The 23,013-nt window shown below is 35.3% G+C and overlaps 1 protein-coding gene across 4 annotated transcripts in view; it reads right to left on the bottom strand.

Annotated features, from left to right (window-relative positions):
* LOC115211627 (prolyl 3-hydroxylase 1) overlaps positions 1-23,013 on the bottom strand; it is a 201,578-nt gene that overhangs the window by 133,484 nt on the left and 45,081 nt on the right. For all 4 annotated transcript variants that reach the window (XM_029780247.2, XM_029780250.2, XM_029780248.2 and 1 more), the window contains one exon: positions 11,999-12,151. In XM_029780247.2, the coding sequence (XP_029636107.1) occupies positions 11,999-12,151 (153 nt within the window). The remainder of the gene's footprint in view (positions 1-11,998; positions 12,152-23,013) is intronic.

The raw sequence follows: 23,013 nt of genomic DNA, 5'->3' as shown, positions 1-23,013 counted from the left end.
ACGTCCAGCAAATGTCCAAACAGCAACTTATATCTTAACAACTGACTTGCTTTCTACTAAAACACACTTTTACACACACAACTTTTCCACCCATACACTCACTCACACCATTTTTACATGTACACACCACACACCACCCACATTCACAATCCATACACTCACATACCATAACCTATCCTACACTAACATGCCTCAATTTTTCTCACACACACACACACCACCCATTAACATCATGTCTTACTCAACCTGCACACACACACACACACACACACACACACACACACTTAAACACATGCATAATTCACTTTATTTACTTCACTAGCCATCACCTGCCACTCAAACACACACACATGCATGCACTATAAGATGTTTTGCATACACACCCACACATACACACCCACACATACACACAAACAAATACCACCCATTATCATGTTACCTCTCACACCACACACATAAACACCTCCATGCTCACACACAGTTATACAAACATACTTAACATATACTTGAATTCACCATACACCCTTCTATCACGTTTCTTGTCACACTTATCCCTCCTCTCACCCATTCACTCATCTCTCTCTGTTCTTTTGTTTTATTTTGTTTTTTTTGCCTCTTTTGTTTTTATCCTACCTGGATATTATTTACTTGGATATCATCTCTACAGATGATATTTTCACTTCTATCAGCACGGCAATTCAATTATCACAAAACCAGTTATTTTTGTTGGAAAGTTAATAACACCACCACCACTTCCACCACTGTTATCTTTACTACCACCAACACCATTACATTTATATTGCTGCCCCATCAGTTCTGCTCCACTACATCTGAAGACTTAACACAAACAACGGTACACTATTAGTGTAACACACAAGATATGTTGCAATTATTGCTGTTTTAAACAATGAAAATTAACTAATATTTCTGCTATAACTAACATCATTATATATAGAAGTCAAAATGGGAGGTTTTATATTGTGGTTTGCCCTTCTAGAAATAGTAACTTTGAATTCACACAAATAGTCTTTGCAAAAAATAGGACTGGAGGTATAACAAACTAAAATATTTGAATTTTATTTTGCTTGTTGTGAAACCAAACTTTTTTGTGTTAGCAAAACATGCTGGTGAGTTCCATATGAGGTATTTATTATTGTTTTCTGTTAAGACTAGAGTTCACAGTGAACCAGTAAAATCTTTATTTCAACTGCAGCAAGACTCCTGGCTATCCACCAGTAATGGACTGATTTAGCAACAGATTATTCTTAAAACTACTTCCTATATTAGTCAATAATGTTATTTTAACTCTTGATACCAACCTGCCTGAAGCAGACTGTAGTTCTATGATGCAAGCTTCCCATTTTAAAATTATCTAAATAAAACCTTCAATTAAGATTCCATGCTAATTTATGTTTCAAACCCAGCTTAATAATGACAGTTATTTTCCTGAATCCTTTACTTTCAAAATCAACTGAAACAAAAGTATGTAACAAAAGAGTTAAAAGATAGTGCAGACTGCCTTTTACTCACTTCAGTATTTATTGACAAGCTTTTCAATCAGTCACACTGCTGTATAAAAACACTTTTTTAGTTTTTACTTGCTGGTTCTAGAGAAAGAGGTAATACCTATGACCTTTACAAGCCATCCAAGACCTGTGAAACTGATGCAGGAAAAACATAAGCAGGGTGAAGATTCCAGGGGACTAATGTTCTGAGAAGAAAGGACTGGGTAAAGTGGTTACAGAAGAGTCTAAGGGATCAGGTGCTACACCAGTGATGGGAGGAGAGATGGGCATGTTGGAAGTATCTGAATGCAGGTAGCACAAGACATGCACATTACATTTTACACTCTACACAGTTTTAAGTACATGGGACTGATATTGCAAGTCTGCAATAAATGAAGACTATATCATCATCTACACGAGTCAAGGAACATAAATTAACTTTCTTTACTAAATGTCATGTCACTACTTTCACAGGGAACATCAAGCTGGAAGTTTATTATTTTTGCTGAAAGAACTTCATATTATACTTGGAATGCCTAATATTAGGTTTGTTTCTGAGGATCAGCTATGAAGTAATACAGTCTTGTGTACAATGGGTTTTGCATCACAACAGAAAATGAAAAAGAGAATAGTTATCATGTAATGAAAGGCCAGTGCCAACACCAAAACCAAAACTCCATCCATGAAAATCCTTGCTCTGTGTTTGGTGGAACATGAAAGGTAAAAGCGATGTACCGTAAAAGAGGGAACACAAAGGAGTGACAGAGGGAGAGAGGAGAAATGGAAACACAAGAAAAGACGCCAACAAGAAACTATGACATTACCACGAGCCAGGCAAATACTTCACTACATTTGTGGCACCTGCCAGAGGGAGTGTTTGTCCAGGATAGGACTACACAGCCACAGCAGGAGATGTATTAGGATATGAAATGTAAAAGCCAGACTAGATTATTTTATGCGCAACTCCATTGTCTCCCAAGACAAAAAGGATACCAACAACAACAACAATATATATATATTTTTGTGTTCTCTCTTTTACCTTTTATATTCCACCAAACACAGAGCAAGGATTTTCATGGATGGAGTTTTGGTTTTGGTGTCGGCGCTGGCCTTTCATTACATGATAACCATTCTCTTTTTCGTCTTCTGTTGTGATGCAAAACCCATTTTTCATCATATGTAACAATGCACTGCAGAAATGACAGGTTGTTATTCCTGGTTAGAAGACTGCTGCAGATGGTTGTTGTTGTTGTTGGTGTTGTTAAGCAACAAGACGAGTAAGGGTGATTAGGTGATGGCCTAGGGCTTAGGGGCGGGAGACCCCAGACCTTGGAAAAAAAAAATCAAACTTTGATCGTCTTGCTGTTGTTGAGGGCTCTTCGTTGACGCCCGACACCACTGGGAGGTGGCCCTCGAAGTCGCTGGAAATGGAGATCTCCAGGTCCAAATTCTTGAACGGCTGCTGCAGATGGTAAAACATTGTGTTCAGTTCTCAAGCATAAGCTCATGTGGAACCCAAATTCCCTCTTTGCATGTTTTCCCAATTTACTTGAGATGTTCGTGGATAGTTGAACACAATACATTAAATTTTTGCACCAAATCTCAGGTGCTTTGATGTAGATCTGATACAACAGTCTCATTCAAAAGGTTGTTATTTGGAGTGGGCCATCTTCCAGAGCAAGGTTTGTTGGACATGTCACAATCACCATCTTTAAATTTTTTAAACCACAGCTGACATGTACAAGCTTTCACTGCATCCAGATACACTTTACAAATGTTTTTCGTTGATTCTGTAGTGGTACTTTTCTTTCGAATCTCATACAGTAAGCAATGGTGAATATGTTGTTTCATAAAGTTCTTATCCTCCGTGGGGTTAATTACCAAAATAACTATGAATGACACACTGCCAGATAGAAGAGATGATATACTATTTCTAGACAGTTCCCATGCATTCGTCCTTGGCTATGGCATGATTGGTTGATTCATATTTCATAGTGGTGAAAAAATGCAATTATTTTCTGAACATCCTAATACATAAATGGATTGCTAGTTTCCCAGAATCTATTATCAAATGAAACCAAGTCATCAAACACACACACACATGCATGTAGATGAGCTTATAACTATGTTGTTTTATAGGAGACAGGACCACAATTTAAAATAGGGCTGCTGCCACCACATTAGCATCTCTAGGGGTAAGATATATTATTCTGCTTACTTTGGTCAACCTAGTTGAAAAATAGTCACCACCCCTCCTTTACAGTTGAACTGGGTAGTATTCCAGCACCCTGTTATGTAAACAGATCTTCCAGAAATATATTTTGTTACAGATATTTTTATGATACTAAGTATCTCCATCTGGATTTTAGATTACAAGACATACATACAGTAGATGCATTGAAAGTATGATCATCAGTGAATATATGCAATAAAGGAATATTTCAGGGGATATTTAGGTTAGTATATTCACCAATAGGAAATGATTTAAGCTATTTTTAAACATAATATTTCAGTTTTGAAAAAAAAAACATTTTCATTTTTTTTATTTAGTTATATATCTATTTTTCCCTCCTATTCAAATTCTAAAATTACCGCTACATTGTAAAAAAAAATTATTCTCAATTGTGATTTATTACAACCATTCCTTTTCTGCTATATTACTATATACCCAATTCTTAAATGGTAACCACATTTTCTCTTTGCATTCTCTTCTTTCAAATATTGCATTCATGATATATCACATTTCTCTCTTCACAAATTGTAGCTGATGCTAAAGAAATCTTATGATTCTAAAAGTATGAAATGTTCTAAATTGCAGTTAGTGAAATCATTATTTGATTGCTGTCTTCATGGTCAAGAAGGTACTTATGTTTTTCATTTTTAATCAGAGGAAGAAGAACTTAACCTTTTTTAGGGTCACTGAAATTGATGATAGAAAGAGTAATAGGAACTATGATTCAAAAGTTGCTGCAATAAGAAGCAGCACTTTACAATATTGAGGTATCCTCAGGCTAGAGACCTTGTCCAAATGCTTGCAACAAAATAGACCCTGCTGAAAGCAACCAAACGCCAGATAACTGGGTGACAAATTAAGACCACCACACAAAAACTGACACAATCTGTCCAACAGATTTCTGCTACATAATTTTACTCACTGCAAAGGCTATGGTAGAAGACACTTGTGGATTTGATCCCAAATATCTAGACAGCAAGATGAAACTCAGAACCATGAGAATGTGAAGCTAATTAATTAACCTCATCACAATATCACAAAAGTAAAGAAGCTTAACTTTCAATGATCAGTTTATCAAGCAGTAAATATGCACCAAGGTAAACTATATATAGTTTGCTCCTATACACAATTGTATAAACACAGCTTTGATAACTCTCAATAGTAGGACCACATTTTCCCATAAAAAAGAGGACAAGATGTGGATATCTTGAGTAGCTAAGACATACCAAAAGCAATGTTGTAAGGATTCCCTTACAGAAACAACCAATTAATCAATCAAGACTAGCAGTAGCCAAATGTATACTATCTCATGTGCTATGAACTTCATTTTCCAAATTCTTAACCAAATCAACATAAGTGAGTCATACTTAGAAAGCTAACCAAGTGATAAGGTTCGCTGATCTCATAAGGTGTTAGATTTAGAACCAGAATGATGATGACTCCATGTAGGTTAAAAGACAAGATTTTATTGTTCTGAATTTCTCAATAACTTATAGATCAGAGTTCAAGTTCAACTACAATAAGCAAAATCAATTCATCCATCCAAAACTAATACAATAAATTACCATACTAAGACTAGTGAAATTGATGCCATTAACCCTCTGCTTAAAATCATCAGCAGAAAATTAATTCAAGAGGACCAATATTCTAGTGAGGAAAGACTGGATGTATTGGACCCAGAGGGACCTGAGGAAGAGCCAAGAAGAACAGAGTGGTCTTACTATGATTGGTCAATAGAGATGGCACAAAACTGACTGGTTTTAGGACAGCAGCCATTGTAGTTGCAGCCAAAAAAGCAAAGAGGAGTCAGCATATCTGTGAGTCAAAGACTGTATCAATCAGGAACTTCATACCAAACTGTCAAGTAGCTTTACTTTAAATGTAAACTAGAAAGTCAGTGTGTAATAGTAGCACCATCTTATATTTATAGAAGCAATACCCCATTATTGATCTCAATTGGGCTCTTTACAAAATTAGTAACTGATGGGGGTAGGGAAAGTATTTTTTTACCCTGAGTAAGAAAGCAGTCTTTCCTCTATCGGGTGAGCTTCTCACTGATGGTGAGTCGCAGCATTTATAGCAATCTTGAGATATTCTAACTGAGTGTTGGTCATGTTTCGTGGAGTAGGTGTGATAAGGTGTTTTTGATATTTGTAGTGATTGTATATTTTTGTTAAGAAAATAAAACTGAAATAACCCCACCAGGGGATGTAGGTTTAGTTTGAGGTATTTAGATTGATGTGAATTCTACTAGCATGCTGAAGGTTAGAGAAGAAAGAAGAGTGATATCATCTGCATAAGATTGAAGACTGTTGATGGTAAGAACTTGCAGGTCATTGATGCATAGGGAGAAGAGTGTGAGGGATGAAACTGAACTTTGGTATACAACCAGAGTTGATAGAGTGTGGTGTCAGAGAAAGCCCTATGAGCAAATGCTGTGATAGTGCAATTTGACAAGAAGAGACAAGAGACTGATGGAACCCTTGGTCAGACAGTGTTGCAAGGACATTACATAAAACAGCACCAAATCCTAATTTGCATAAAGTAAACCAACAACCGTGGAGGCACGTGGCTTAGTGGTTAGGGTGTCAGCATCATGAGCGTAAGATTGTGGTTTCAATTCTTGGACCGGGCGACGCGTTGTGTTCTTGAGCAAAACACTTCATTTCACGCTGCTCCAGTCCACTCAGCTGGCAAAAATGAGTAACGCTGCGATGGACTGGCGTCCCATCCAGCTGGGGAACACATACGCCATTGAAACCGGGCCCATGAGCCTGGCTAGGCTTTAAAAGGGCGCATTTATTTATATTTTTAAACCAACTGATATGTATGTATACCAACAACTAAAGTTAAGTTAACCACATGTAAACTAACAGTCCATAATTTGTCCACATGCAAACCAACAGCCAATGCTAATTCATCAACATGTAAAAGCTATAGCAAATGCTAATCTATCCACAAATACTGATCTGTCCTAGCTACAGACATTATCTACCCACATATAAAACTATAACCAATAATAATCAATTTATGGATAAGTCAACAGCTAATACTAATCCATCTATGGAAAGGTCTAATAATGTGAATGCCTATGACAATCAAGAAGTCTTCAATGGTTGATGTTAAGATACAGTTTTGCGACACTGAGCGGAGAGAGAAAAATTTCCTTCTGGGTAGGACATTAGTGTATGCCAAGTTAGCATTCTCAGAGGTTCTGGTTATTGCCAGTAACTAAGTGAACTGGAATATTTACAACAAAGTCTCAGCAGTGATTTGAACTCAAGATCTTTAAGTTGGTAATTCAATAGTATATCATCTTTTCCAGTTATTTTGATTCTGAAATTTATATGTAAACCAGTAGCCAATCAAATTAACAGCTAATTACGATCAGCCTATCTGTGAAGCAACATACCACGCCAACAAACAATAACCAACATAAGGTTACCAATATGTGACCAACAGCCAGCAACAATGTTTGTTCCTTCTCGAGCCATGCCTGGCTCATAAGGGCCGGTTTCTCGGTTTCCTTGGTGTATAGATTCCCCACCTGGACAGGACGCCGATCCGTCACAGGTGAGCTGCAAGATGCAGAAGGAAAGAGTGAGAGAAAGTTGTGGCGAAAGAGTCAGCAGAAGTTTGCCATTACCTTCTGTCGGAGCCGCATGTAACTTAGGTGTTTAGCTCATAAACACACACATCGCCCGGTCTGGGATTCGAACCAGCGATCCATCAACCGTGAGTCCGCTGCTCTAACCACTAGGCCATGTGCCTCCACACCAGCAACAATGAAAAGAATCAAAGTCAATGAGTGTATCTCTACATGGTTGTTCAAACAGCTAGAAATAGTAACTAAATTTCTCTCTTTAAAACAAGAGGTGGATACCATGGATAATTTAGCCTGAGATTATTTTTAAATGTATGAAAAGATAAAATGGACATGTGTTTAGAATGCCCTTTATAAATAGGCCTGCTTCAGCAGGGCTGAGTTAAATCAAAACAATAATAACAACTAGTACTACAACAGTTGGTTCACAATTGGATGTATGTTTAGTCTATGTTTGTTTATGTATATTTTAAATTTGTTTGAGTAAATGTGTTCTGAGTTTGTTTATGCTTTCATTCACTTATTAGTATAGTATTTATATTCTATCTACAACCTTAGCCACCATGTGCTCTCAAATATTACACACACACATATATATATATTTGATTTTTAAGGATTTTTTCTAAAAAATTTTAAATGAAAACAATGACTTTCTACACTTTTTTATTTTCATTTTTACTGTAATTTCCTTATATTTGAAAGAGAAATAAATACAGAACAAAATATATATATAATTGACAACTGATGTCTTATATCCTGAAGAATATAGGTTACAGTCTAAAGAAGCAGCCAAACAAATTGAATAGAAAACATTATTTTTACAAAGAAAAAAATTGAATAATTTGAAAGTCAACAAAATTTTTTAAAGCTGACAATTGTAGTTAACCAGAACAAACTATGGCAGCTATTACTAACAATAACAGTGATAACACTGTAAAAAATATATTTGACAATGGTAGAATATACTCAGGAAAGTGCATACTATCATTCTACTATTAAAAGAACCAGAACAGCAGATGGTGCCCACAATTTTCATTAGTTAGCAATATTTTTAGCAACAAAATTAAACAAAAATAGCAATGAATGAATGAAAAGAAAAGAAAAAAAGAAATATTTAAATTTTGCAAAGGGTGTGTCTGTGATACCTCATGTTTAACTCTATATTATTTGGTCATTTGTTATGCTTAAGTTTCTTAGAGAGGAGGGGTAGAGTGAATGAGAGGTGGAGTGAAAGTGAGAGAGTGAAATGTGTGTATGTGTGTGTGTGAGAGAGAGAGAGAGATCTAGCTGCTATTTTGTGTGTGCATGTGTGTATTTCTTGATTAGATAATTTTAGTTTAAAATATCTAGAAGTTTATTTTTTTTTATCTATTAATATCCTAACTAAATCTGATATGAGTGTGTCTCATAAGTTTGAAAGTTTGACTATCTTGTGACACTTCTAACCAATCATTCGGCAACAAGCATCTCAAACTAAATCTTTTTTACTTGGAGATCTAAACTGTGAGTCCAGATGCAATGACTGAATTAATCTTAATTAATTGCACAGACAGTAAGAATTGCATAGAGGACTGAATACCCAAAACACATAATCAAATTTTAATCACATTACAAGTTAGACTATATTTGACATAACAAACTGAAGATGGAATACAGTTTCACAAAATATAAAGGAGAGTTTGTTTCATAGCAAAGTTATACTGTGTTCAAAATGTTTCATAGAGCAAAATATTGGCTCTTGATCACTCAACTTGCTTAAAATAGCAGCTAGATCTCTCTCAAACCACACCCTACCATCTTAACCCTTTCATTACAGTATTTATTTTGAGATGATGCTCTATGTTTCTTACAATTGAGATGATGCTCTGTGTTTCTTACAATCCTCAACTCACTTACAGAAAACAACTTCCAAGCCAGATTGCAAAAGTGGCAGGAACACTGGGATCAGTTTATTGATTTGCAAGGGGACTATTTTGAAGGAGATGCTGTTAAAACTTAAGTGAATGAGTTATTTTTCTTTTATTAAATATAACTAGTCCTAGAACTTTTGATATCACCTTGTATATTTATAAATTATCCTTCAGAGAAGAAGTATCTTCTTAATTCAGTTTCTTATAAAGGTTTTCTTGCTTCACAAGATAAATAGGAACCATCTTATATCTAAGTAAATACAACAATTATATAACAATTTTTTTAAATCACAATGAAAAATATAAATGAATTATTTATTCACTTTAAATATCATTTTCAAACTATTATTGAAATTAAATAAATAAAAGTAAGAAAATATAAAATTTTTTCTTGGAATCTAATTATGCATTAAAAAAGGATTGCACTCAACTTTTCAGCAAGATAATTTACAAAGAGAAAAATATTACTTATGTTTAATTTCATGGTACATTAAAAGCTTATGGCTCTAACATTAATACATTATACTGCCCAGCTTCCCATCAAACGGCTTTAGTTACACAAAGTAAGTATATCATTAAACATACCCACCACTTAAACATAAAAAGCAAGCAACTCTCACTATCAATTCAATCCTAGAACTCACTATCAGTGAATCTTTCTCCAAGCAACACATATTCTCGGCATAATAAAGATTGCACCTCAGCCAAAAAGTAGTCCACTTCACACCCAACAAACTACTAATCCTCTATAAAGTGCAGGTAGGACCTGTAATGGAGTGCATAAAGACAGACAAAATGCTGTTATGCATTTTGCTCAGTGTGCTAATGATTCAGTCAGCTTAAAGAAAGAAAGAAGAAAAAAAGAAGAGGAGGAGGAAGACAAAGAAGAAAAAAAGAAGAGGAGGAGGAAGACAAAGAAGAAGAAGAGGAGGAGGAAGACAAAGAAGAAGAAGAGAGGAGGAGGAGGAGGACAAAGAAGAAGAAGAGGAGGAGGACAAAGAAGAAGAGGAGGAGGAAGACGAAGAAGAGGAGGAGGAGGAAGACGAAGAAGAGGAGGAGGAGGAGGAAGACAAAGAAGAAGAAGAAGATTAGCAACAACAATAACGACAACAATAGTAGGCTCATTTTGTTTGGTGGTACAACTATAGACACAGGCATCCTGGACCACATCAAAAGATAAACCACTTGACTGACTGACATGAAGTCATTCACAAATACACACCAGCCACTGCTGCACAGACATGCTGTTTCCTTTTTCTGCTTTTACCACCACTACTACGTTGGCCTATGCTTCATGAAACTGGTTGACCACATGCCACTGAAACTCAGACATTCTTAATTCACTTGTTTCTCCTTGTCTTGTTATACACACTGTGTCTATCCCCATGCCATCCCCAAACCACAAACTAACTATTGAAGCCAGAACTTTCTTCCCAGAATGTGGACCCTCAGATATTCTCCTCACCCCATCCACCCAGTATATGATTTCCTGCAGCTGTCTATTCACAACAGTTCAAGCACAATATTAAAGGCATCAATCTCCAGCAATCTCCTTCCTCAAAAGCAAACTAATAAAAAGAAATAATATTCTCACATTATTTGGTCTCTGTATGTCATTTTAAGTCCAAATTCAATTATTCATAATCAGACTCATGCAGCTTGTATTCAGTTATCAGAAAGCTGATATTCTATCTACAAAAGTATTCCTTAAAATATTGTATTTGACAACTCAACTTGCAACTAATTTAATATTTTATATTATTTTGATTAATGTATCCTTGACATCAACTCTGAGAAACAAACCTTTTTAAATTCAAGAATTAATAATAAAGCGAGTTGAGATTGCTCTTTACATGATATGAATAAATATATTCAGTACATTTATTATGTTGATGAGAGAATCCTTGAATTAAATTTCCAAGTTAAAGAGAAAAACTGAATGTTAGTCTTGTTGGGTTCTTTATGAGACCCAATTTGGTTGCAATCATAGAATAGCTCAACAAGGAAAAAAAAAAAAGACTTTATGAAAATCTGTTTAAATAGTGCTGGACTGACAATAAACAATCCAGAAAAATTATGGAAGTCACTCCACAGCATAAAGATTTCCTTTGATTCACTTAGATGAGAAAAAAATAACCACATTTTATTGCAGCAAATTAATGAGAGAAACTATGAATGCAAACAGCAGTTAATACATTAGTTGATTAATGGCAAATTAATCAGTGATACTGCTAAAAATATATAAAGAAATCACCCACATACAAGTAAACTTTATAAATATGTATTAAGAGTTTTTATATTGGATAATTTTAATCTAAAAACATTACTCATAAAAAAGAAAAAAATATCAAAGAAAATTTCAAATTGATTTATTTGTCTCACCCAAGTTTCAAAAGATCTTCAATGATTTTATCAAACTAGCTATTTTGACCCATGCTTTGCTCGGGTTTTGGTGGTGGTGTTGTTTTGTGTGTGTTGTCTCCTTTTCCCTTTCTTCTTTAGTTCGTCTTCTTTGCCTTTCCCATATTCCTCACCATGGCAACCAAACGGTAGCCCCGAACGACTTGCAACCCTCCTCACACCATTGCCCACCCCATTTTATCCCCCCCCCCGCTAGTGTAAATTTTGGTGCCAATCTGACCCCATCTATCACCCCATAAACTGTTCCCATCCCAAAATGAGTCAAATAACCAAGAAATCAAACAAGTTTTTCGCATTTCAGCTTTATAGATATTGATTGACATACCTGGTAAGGTCGCCGTTCTAGATCGACAAAGTCTGATGTATCAACTTCAGGAAATTGTTGGTAAAACATAAGATTCTGCACTGTTGTATCTTGTTTAGCATCAGCCATGAGGTAAGTGTATGCTGCAGCTACAGCTTCTTTTACATTGTCCCTCTGGAAAAATAATAGAAAATATTATAGAAATAAAGATAACAATAAAACATCAACAGCACCAAGTAGTAGTAGTAGTAGTAATAGTAGTAGTGGTGGTACCACCACCCGATTTCCTTTCTTGGTTACACCCTTTTTTCTTTGTTTTAATCTAGTAAATTAATTTGGGATCTAAAAGACCACAATAAACAGTTTAATTTAGAATGGTTGATTCTCTCAATCTCGATACCTTATGACAAAGGCAAGGAATTCTGTCTTCTCTGTAATTCTGAACTATTTTTCATTATTTTATCTAAAAATCCCCTAGAAAACACGGTTATAGAGCGTGCATATCGATGTAAACATTGGCAAAAACACACCTTTAGTTCATATAAGTAATCTCTATCATTATATATAATTTAAACATTAATTTTCTTTTTATATTTCACATTCACTAAAAATATATATTTTCCTAGTATATAAGGTTTTATCTAATGTACATATAGTCATATACTTCTCATTTATTTATCTTTTCTTTAATTTATCCCTCCTCTTTCTATAGGCTACTTCTGATATTATATCATATAACATTTTTCAAACAATATTAATAGCGTTCAGTTAATCACTATACATATCCATCATTTTCTGTTAAAATGTCTTATTGACGAGTTTCATTTCTTCATTTCCCTGAAGAGAAGATTACATTGTTTTACACCATTTTATTCCTTTGGAATAATATCAGTGTTATCTTCGAAACATGTGTCGGAAGTAAAAGTATTTGAATTAGACCTGCGTTAAACTCCATTTATTCATATATATATATATACATATATCATCCTCATCATCGCTTAACGTCCGCCTTCCATGCTGGCATATGAAAGGCTTCTTACAGTTTCCATCTATGATATCTACTCACAAGGCTGTGGTTGGTCTGGTGTTATGGCAGAAGACATCTGTTTAAAGTGCCACACAGCCATATATATATATATATATATATATATATGAATTTTCATCTTTTGAATATTTTCTGTTTTTGTTTCTCTCTCTATATATATATATTTACATGCATATAGGTATGTATATTTCCTATATCAAACCCAAGTGTGTTTATTTGTTTATTTGCATCATTATCTCTCTCTATATATATAAAGTTATTTTATGGTGTGTCTCAAAGTGAGTACAGTTATGGATAATATCATTTAGTATATCAGGTTAAAACACCTTGAATAGCAAAATAGCCCAATAGCTGCCAATATGACATGAATGAAGCATCTTCTGTAGCCATGAAAGACATAACAACAATCAACTGCTCCAAAGTAACCTTTGATCTCTCTCCCATCAAAAAACATATCTGTCTACATTGAGAATATCTATGTAGATAAATCGAGAAACATGTAGATAATTTGTTTAGTGGTGTAACTCAAAGTGCATACAACTATAAATAATGGCCTGTAATAAATGAGTAAAAAAAACCCTTGGGATGGGGAGCTAAAATTTGTCTGCTTTTGGCAAGGAGAAAGAAAGACAAGGTGAGATTTGAACTTTTGAACTTCAGAGTTTTTTAGACTTATAGATTGGTAGTCTATAACTTTATCCACTCAACTTTCATCGGGCAATCATTGGTAAGGCCTCAAGCAACTGAACAAAGAAAAATCAGCTTTTTTCACAGACAAAATATCATTAACTGAATTTATTTATTTCAATTCTTATAACTACGAAATGTTACAGCTATAAAATACCACTAAGCTAATCCTGAAACACAGTTTCACATATCATTCCATCATCTGTCATCATTCATCACCATCCACATTTTCACCATCATTGTAATTTCCGGCTGTTTCTTCTGGTGATAAAAGTAGGCTAGCAGCACATCTATTATATGGAGTTACAAATTTCTAAACAAGGTTTGTTTCCCAGTTGTAACTATTTTGTTAACTTCACTAATATTCTGGTCACAACATCCATTTTCACACCTTTGAAGTCAACAGGATTTATCTATTTTGGATGCCACTTATACTGCGTGGTACCTTGGGCAAGTGTCTTCAACTATAGCATCAGGCCAACCAAAGGCCTGTGAGTGGATTTACTTGCTCGTAAGTTTTGAAAAGACTCTTTTTTTTCTTTTTGTTTTTTTTTTCTTTTTTTTTGTTTGTTTTTTTCACCAAAAGGTACATTGAAATAGAGAAATGAAAGAAGGAAAGAGAAACAAAGGAAAGAAATATAGACCGACTTTGATTGACTAAATCAAAGTGACAAACTGACAACACAAGAGATTTAAAAATTTGGAAAGAACATCAAATAAATTTAAACACGTATATGCAGGTAAAACCAGATTTACAAGTAAAACCAGATTTGCAAGAAATGGCCTATGTGGTCACTTGACTTGCTAGAAATAGCAACCAATTCCTCCAGAATCCCACCTCACCATCTAATATGAAGAAAGGATATATTATATTATGTAGCCCTACATACTCCTCAAAAAGACACAATGGGTATGGTTGGAACGCCTTCTATCATAGAAGTTAACCTGGGTCTCAACAACAAACAATACATGAAAATGGAGCTTATTGTTATTTTTGATTAATTTTAAATTAGTTTTAATTAAGTAGACCTATAATCAGAGATAAGCCAGTGATGGCCATTCCCCTTTTGTATATGTGTGTGTGTGTGTGTGTGAAGTGTCTATCCATTTTTTAAATGGTAGTGTGATTTGAGGAAAATTTTGTTGCTACAACTAATAGGAAGCTTCTACTTGGCTGCTCACCCTGCTAGAAAAAGCAGCAAAATCTTCCAACTAACACTACCGTGCTGAATATATGAAAAAAGAAAACATATCGGATAATATAATTCTAGATATCAAAAATATAAAACTGGAATGCTTTTGATCATTGGGCTATTATAAAGTCAAGCTAACTTGAAGCTAAACAAAAACAACTTGAAGGTCTGAAAACCAAAGGACCCCAATTGCTTCCCATTGGATGATTGTTGACTAATATGTAAATGATCCGAGAAAAGATGTGTGGTTACAACTATGCCAAAATTGCTGGAACTATTTGATCAAAATCAAATTCCTTCAATTGTTAGACCTGGGCATTCTCTGTAACTTCTGTATTCTTTTTAAAGCAAGTATAAAAATAACTTGTATAGAATTTCTTCAAATACTCCATTATGTAACTGAGTTTATTATTTTTATCCTTTGCATTTTTCTGTTTTGGGTTTTCTTTCTTCGAAAGTCAAGCTATCATCTAAGATTAAAAAAAAATATATAAACTAAAATTGGTTCATTTTGTTAATAATACTGTTTAGTAACCAGTAAGCAATACACGTGCCTTTTCGTTAGTTTATTCTTAGTACCAGCCAACAAGCCAGCCAACCAACCAACCACCACACCATTTCCTCAACACCCACAGAGTATAAACTTTCCTCAGTATCATTTCACTTTCCTGCTTACACAATGTTCTCCACGTCAACACTGACATCAACACCCACTGGAAGTGAAGGACAAGAACTATCTTCTCTAAACAAACTGCGATACTAAAAGGGTCTGAAGGTGCAAGAGACTAGAAAATAAGCTATTACATTCACATGCAAATGGTTTGACACAGACTGCCTGTGAAACATTCACAGGAAACTGAGACTATTATTTGGAAATAAGCACAAGAGTCAACAGTAATTTGTTTCAAACTAAGCAAAGAATATTGTTGTTCTTGTTTTCAACAAAGCCACACAACTTTATTTTCCCAAGAGCAAATAAAACTATACTTGCTCATTTTGTTTCTTTTTACTCTTATTGCTTTGACAATACTAAAGAGTGATGATAAGCTATCAAAAAGCTGTACTTACAATACAGTTTCAAATCCTCTATCATTCCATTTTATTTAACTTATTTTCATAAAACTCTCTCTCTCTCTTGGAGAGACTAGACAACTCTCACAATATTCTCTTCCCTTTCTTTGGACATATGATATAAGGATTATCAAGGACTCATTCTTCAGCAACCCAGTGATGATTTATTTCTATTTTTTTCCTTTACACTACTTGCAGGAAATTGAACTACCAGTGATTCTGCTAATTAGTGGAACTTTTGAAACAAGACACTCAGTTAGTTGTTTTCTTTCACAAGCTCCTGTTCCAGAGAAAGACTTGATGTGAGATCTCCAAATTATTAAACATTAATTTTACAGTAGTCCTAATATACAAAGGGCTAATGTATTGTTCATTCAATAAGCCAATCCTTATCTCCAGTTTCTGAAGTTTAAATCAGATGAGAGTGACCCTTCATTTGGACAGAATGCCCATTGCAGATAACTCCCTCATATCACATTTTTTCTATCTTAACCCTTTCATTACTGTATTTATTTTGAGATGTTCTGTGTTTCTTTCATTTACTTTAAATATAACAAAGAATTTAGTAAAATAACTTCATTATCATTCAGCTAGTGTTAGGAACATAAATTGTGACTAAGGTTTGGTGGAAGATTTGAATTCAAAACTTATGAAAACAAGACATTTGTACTACAGTGCCAGAGGTGGTTTCAGCCGGGTTGGTAACGAAAGGGTTAAAGAAGGCATTGGATAATGTACTCCTATATATACTATGTCTAGAAAAAAACATATAAGCTGGGTATGGCTGGAATGTTTTTGATAATAACCTAGTCCTGATTGATCAGACTTGTGATTAATTAATCAATTCTGATTGATCATAAATCTGATCTATCAGAATCAACCTGGTATTAAAGAACTACTATTAATAGTACTTCAATAATCTATCTATCCATTTTCTGCACCAACTAATCCTGGGAGAGTCACAAGGGTAGAGTCCTCAAACAATTCCTCTACAGGATCCTATCAGAGGCGACCATCATTAAACTTTCCAGCTGAATTCCCAAGTGTAACAAGTTGAGTTTATGGATTCTATCCAACCATTTCATTCTTGGTCTACCCCTAGGTCCTCTGCCAGTTAACTCAGCTTGAAAAATTGGCAAAAGACCACAGATTTTGAGGGAGAGCATAGACAATTATTTTGACACTAGTATTTAACTTCATATATTTTATCAACCCCGAAAGAACGAAAGGGTAAGTGTACTTTTGTGGGATCTAAACACACAATATAAAGAGTTACTACTAAATATTAAGAAGTATTTTGTCTGGCACTCCATTAACAACCTGTTTGTTTATATCTAAAATGAAATATCAATACTACGATACAAACAGTCCCCTTGAAATTATCAAAGAAATTCTAGTGCCAGACTAATATATAAGATATGGCAACAGTAGATTTCCCCAAACAACTTGGTAATAGTAAAAGAACTACTGTAAGTAATAAGCTATGTAAGGCTTATTATATGGATGTTGGTGCAGTTTGTGCTCAGGGGAGAAAGAGTGAGAGAGAGCCCCCACCTCTTTGGCATGTTGGTATTAAACAACATTTTAAACAACATTTTATCAGTTGTAAATGAATAATCTGCCCCTTGCCAACGTGTGATTATCTACAGCTTGTAAACTATTCTGTCTGACATGTTACTATAGTTACCAGACAAAAATGGCATACTACATACCATGTGTGTGAGTGCAAACACAGACACACATGTACAGACATAGACATGTAGATATGTATGTATATATATGTATATATATATATGTATATATATGTGCGTGTGTATACATATACATATATACAAACAGCGAAGTATTTTTAAAACTTATAAACTATTTTTATATCAAAAACAATTTTTTTTTAAATATACAAACAGAATTTTTAAATAAAATTATTCTTGAAACAAAAATAAATACAAAATATATTTGGTTTCTATGGAGATTTGCGGGAAGGTGGATAGATGGATAAGAGTACAGCTTGACTTATTAAAAGAAGAAATACAACTTCCCTTCCAATATTACAGTAGCCTCTAATTCTAAAAGCTTCCTGTCAACACATCTTAAATTTTCAGTATTCATCTCCAAACATCCGATGTCCCTTTAATACTTTTTAACTAAACAGGATGTTCTGACAGTCTTTTATAATATGCTGGGTCATATTTTCTCAACTGTACTCAATTTATGTGTGTGTTTATACTCTCTTTTACTTGTTTCAGTCATTTGACTGCGGCCATGCTGGAGCACCGCCTTTAGTCGAGCAAATCGACCCCGGGACTTATTCTTTGTAAGCCCAGTACTTATTCTATCGGTCTCTTTTGCCGAACCGCTAAGTGACGAGGACATAAACACACCAGCATCGGTTGTCAAGCAATGCTAGGGGGACAAACACAGACACACACACACATATATATATATATATACATATATACGACGGGCTTCTTTCAGTTTCCATCTACCAAATCCACTCACAAGGCATTGGTCGGCCCGAGGCTATAGCAGAAGACACTTGCCCAAGATGCCACGCAGTGGGACTGAACCCGGAACCATGTGGTTGATTAGCAAGCTACTTACCACACAGCCACTCCTGCGCCTACAAATGTTAAGCATTAAGTATTGTTGATGTTTAACTTCCTGATCAATGAAACCAATGACCAAAGATAGTCTTGACTTATCTTTTATTTGTTTCAGTCAGTTGACTGCGGCCATACTGGAGCACCACCATGAAGGGTTTCAGTCGAATAAATCAACCCTGGGACATTTTTTTAAAGCCTAGTATTCAACCCATCAATCTCTTTTGTCAAACCACTCAGTTATGGGGAATGTAAACACACCAACACTGGTTGTCAAGCAGTCATGGGGAACAAATATAGACACAAAGATGCACACACATGACATATATTTTATATATATATATAGTATATATATATATATACAGTATATATATATATATATATAGAGAGAGAGAGAGAGAGGCAGACAGACAGACAGAGATGTCATTATCATCATCATTGTTAAATGTCCACTTTCCATGCCGGCATGGGTTGGATGGTTTGACTGAGAACTGGCAAGCCAGGAGGCTGCACCAGTCTCCAGTCTGATCTGGCAAGGTTTCTAAAGCTAGATGCCCTTCCTAATGTTAACTACTCCAAGAGTGTAGTGGGTGCTTTTTACATGCCACTGGCATGGGAACCAGTCAGAAGGCAGTGGCATCGACCATGCTAGAATGGTGCTTTTGACATGTCACTGGCACAGGTGCCAGTCACGCAGCTCTGGCATCGGTCACACTCGAATGGTGCTTTTTATGTACCACCAGCATGGGAGCCAACCAGGCAGCACTGGCATCAACCACACTCGAATGATGTTTTTTACATGTCACCGGCACAGGTGCCAGTCAGGTAGCACTGGCATTGGCCACGACTACAATTTCACTTGGCTCAGCAGGTCTTCTCAAGCACACCAGGTACTTTTAAACGAGTACCTGATTAAATACCTTGTGATGTTTACTAATATTCTTGTATTTTGAGTTTACATTCCACCTAAGTCAACTTCAGTGTTTTGGGGGTTTAGTTTTGGATGATGGGTAATAAAAAAAGTAGGAGTTAAGTACTGGGGTTAATTCATGTAACTACATCCCTTCCTCAAAAATATATATGGCCTATACTAAAGTTAGGAATCAAGTGGATTGGCAGAATCATTAGAGCATCAGATAAAATGCCTTGTAGTATTTATTCTGGTTCTTTACAATATGAGTTCAAACCCCACTAAGGTCAAGTTTTCCTTTCATGCCTCTGAAACCAATAAAATAAAGTACCAGTTACATTCTGGGGTCAATTTAATCAGCTTTCCTCCTCCCACAAAACTTCAAGCCTTAAAAAGATTCAAGTGAGGTCACTGCCAGTACCACTTGACTGGCACGTAAAAAGCACCCACTACACTCTCGGAGTGGTTGGCATTAGGAAGAGCATCCAGCTGTAGAAACTCTGCCAGATCAAGAATGGAGTCTGGTGCGGCCATCTGGTTCACCAGCCCTCAATCAAAATCGTCCAACCCATGCTAGCATGGAAGGCAGACGTTAAACGATGATGATGATGATGAATTAATCAAACTCAGAGGAATATGATCACATTACTACATCATTTTATTTCTTATGATAAAAGGCGTTTAACTTCCAGAAACTGAATCATTATACCAGAATTTTTATAAAATTCTCAAATTCTTAAAAATAGCAGGAAAAAAGAAAGTAATCACACATAATCCAAAAGGTTATTGTGACACTGCTGAAAGACTTTAAGCTTCATGTAGTAATTCAAAAGTCAGGAAAGGCATGGCTGTGTAGTAAGAAGCTCGCTTCCAAACCACATGGTTCCAGGTTCAGTCCCACTGTGTGGCACCTCAGGCAAGTGTCTTCTACTATAGACTTAGCCCAACCAAAGTCTTATAAGTGGTTTTGGTAGACAGAAACTGTAAGAAGCCAGCCATGTATATGTGTGTGTGTGTGCCTTTGTGTCTGTATTTAATCAACCACTACAGCAAATGCAAGTCTTATCTATGACAGCCCTGTTATGTCAATTGATTAGCTGATAGTTTAACTAAAAGAATGTTAGTGGTACTGGCAAAAAACTAGATAATACTTTAACCCTTTTGTTACTAATCCAGCCAAAACCAGCTCTGGCTCTGTGGTAAAATGTCTTGTTTTCATAAGTTTTGAATTAAAATCTTCCACCAAGCCTTAGTCACAATTTACACTCCTAACACTAGCTTAACAATAACTAAGTTATTTTACTAAATTCTTTGTTATATTTAAAGTAATTGAAAGAAACACAGAGCCTCTCAAAATAAATACAGTAACAAAAGGGTTAAACCTTTAGCATTCAAATCAGCCAATATAAATATTCTACCTGTTTCGTGTTCAGACTGGCCAGATCTGGCCTATGCCATCTACCCTATAATATCATTCTAAAAATAAACAATCATCTCATCAAAATTTCAAAACTGCAAGAAAATGCATGGCTGTGTGGTAAGTAGCTTGCTTACAAACCACGTGGTTCCGGGTTCAGTCCCACTGCGTGGCACCTTGGGCAAGTGTCATCTGCTATAGCCTCGGGCCGACCAAAGCCTTGTGAGTGGATTTGGTAGACGGAAACTGAAAGAAGCCCGTCGTATATATGCATATATATATGTGTATGTGTGTGTATATGTTCGTGTGTCTGTGTTCGTCCCCACCAATATCACTTGACAACCAATGCTGGTGTGTTTACGTCACCATAACTTAGCGGTTCAGGAAAAGAGACCGATAGAATAAGTACTAGGCTTACAAAGAATAAGTCCTGGGGTTGATTTGCTCGACTAAAAGGTGGTGCTCCAGCATGGCCACAGTCAAATGACTGAAACAAGTAAAAGAGAGTAAATAAGTATTACATTTCACAGAATAATGTGAATGCAAAAGAGTTAAGCCAATTTGTCAGCAAGTTTATCAAAAAGTATCTCTAAACATATTAATTTGATCGCTATACAAAACAACAAAAAATCATAGCAATGGTTTTCTGCAGTAGGCATCAATAAAGAGTGACACCCAAGAGGAAATACTACACTTTTGATAACTAATTCGTAATGACAGTTGCAGACATTTTGAAACAGACAGCAATCTACTAATACTACTACAACCACTCCCATCACAAGAGAGAGAGAACTAAACAGCCAGTCTTGGATATTCCTTACCAAAGCACAAGGATCAAGTCCAACTACTAAAAGACCCATTCTATCTGGTTATATAACTTATGCTAGCTTAAGGCGGCAAGCTGGCAGAAACATTAGCACACCAGGTGAAATGCATAGCCATATTTCGTTCTGAATTCAAATTCCGCCGAGGTCGACTTTGCCTTTCATCCTTTCGGGATCGATAAATTAAGTACCAGTTACACACTGGGGTCGATGTAATCGACTTAATCCATGTGTCTGTCCTTGTTTGTCCCCTCTGTGTTTAGCCCCTTGTGGGTAGTAAAGAAATAGGTATTTTGTCTGTCGTTACATTCTGAGTTCAAATTCCACCGAGGTCGACTTTGCCTTTCATCCTTTCGGGGTCGATAAATAAAGTACGAGTTTCGCACTGGGGTCGATGTAATTGACAATCCCTTTGCCTGTCCTTGTTTGTCCCCTCTATGTTTAGCCCCTTGTGAATAGTAAAGAAATATATATAACTTATGCTAGCTTCACAATAAAAGAGGGAAGCTAGTTTCTTCTTACGACAGTATTAATTGCAAGCTCTATATTTTGATACAGAGTTATCAAATACAACTTAAAATCTGAAGAACATTTGACATAAACAATGAAGCATTTGGAAACTAAATTATGGAAGTGAGCACTTTACATTAATTGAAGTTGAAGAGAAAAAAAACATCACATTTATATGTCAGCTAAAATAAATTTTAATTAGTTCTTATTTCATTTCTTCATATGGTGCTAATGTTATGTCCATCCATTTAACAGGCATAGTATCAATAGTACAAGAAAAATACATATACAGGATGCTGACACAACTATTCACAAAGCTAGCAGTTTGTATTAATTAATGATTCAAGTCAACAAATTCACAGAATCTGGCAAAAGCAAACCTCATTATATAAAATTCATTTCCAAAACTAGTTCTTTGCTTTTATGTATGTCTGAATATTTTAATTAAAGCTCAGATCAACTTTCATTTTTAATTCTAAAATGTCTTGGGTGAACAGATTAAATGCACAATTCTGATAGAAGACAAATTACTGTGATAGGATTACCAGTTCTTGCATCTTGAATTCAAATCTCTTGCAAATATTTTGTTGTATCTCTGCAGATGCTACAGTTTGCTTACATGACAGAAATAAATATTGACTCGTCTGGTAAATGTAACCTATAACAGAGCTAACTGTTGGTTTAAGAGCAAAAGAAACTTTACAATAAAAATTCTTCAAAAATTAGTAATATTATATTTAATTATTAATGCAATGCAGAGGTTGCAGGAGGTGGGGCAG

This window comes from Octopus sinensis, linkage group LG5, assembly GCF_006345805.1.
Source record: "Octopus sinensis linkage group LG5, ASM634580v1, whole genome shotgun sequence".
NCBI classification, from domain to species: Eukaryota; Metazoa; Mollusca; class Cephalopoda; order Octopoda; family Octopodidae; genus Octopus; species Octopus sinensis.
Note: the sequence above shows the minus strand (reverse complement) of the source record. Positions and strands in the feature narration are given on the sequence as shown.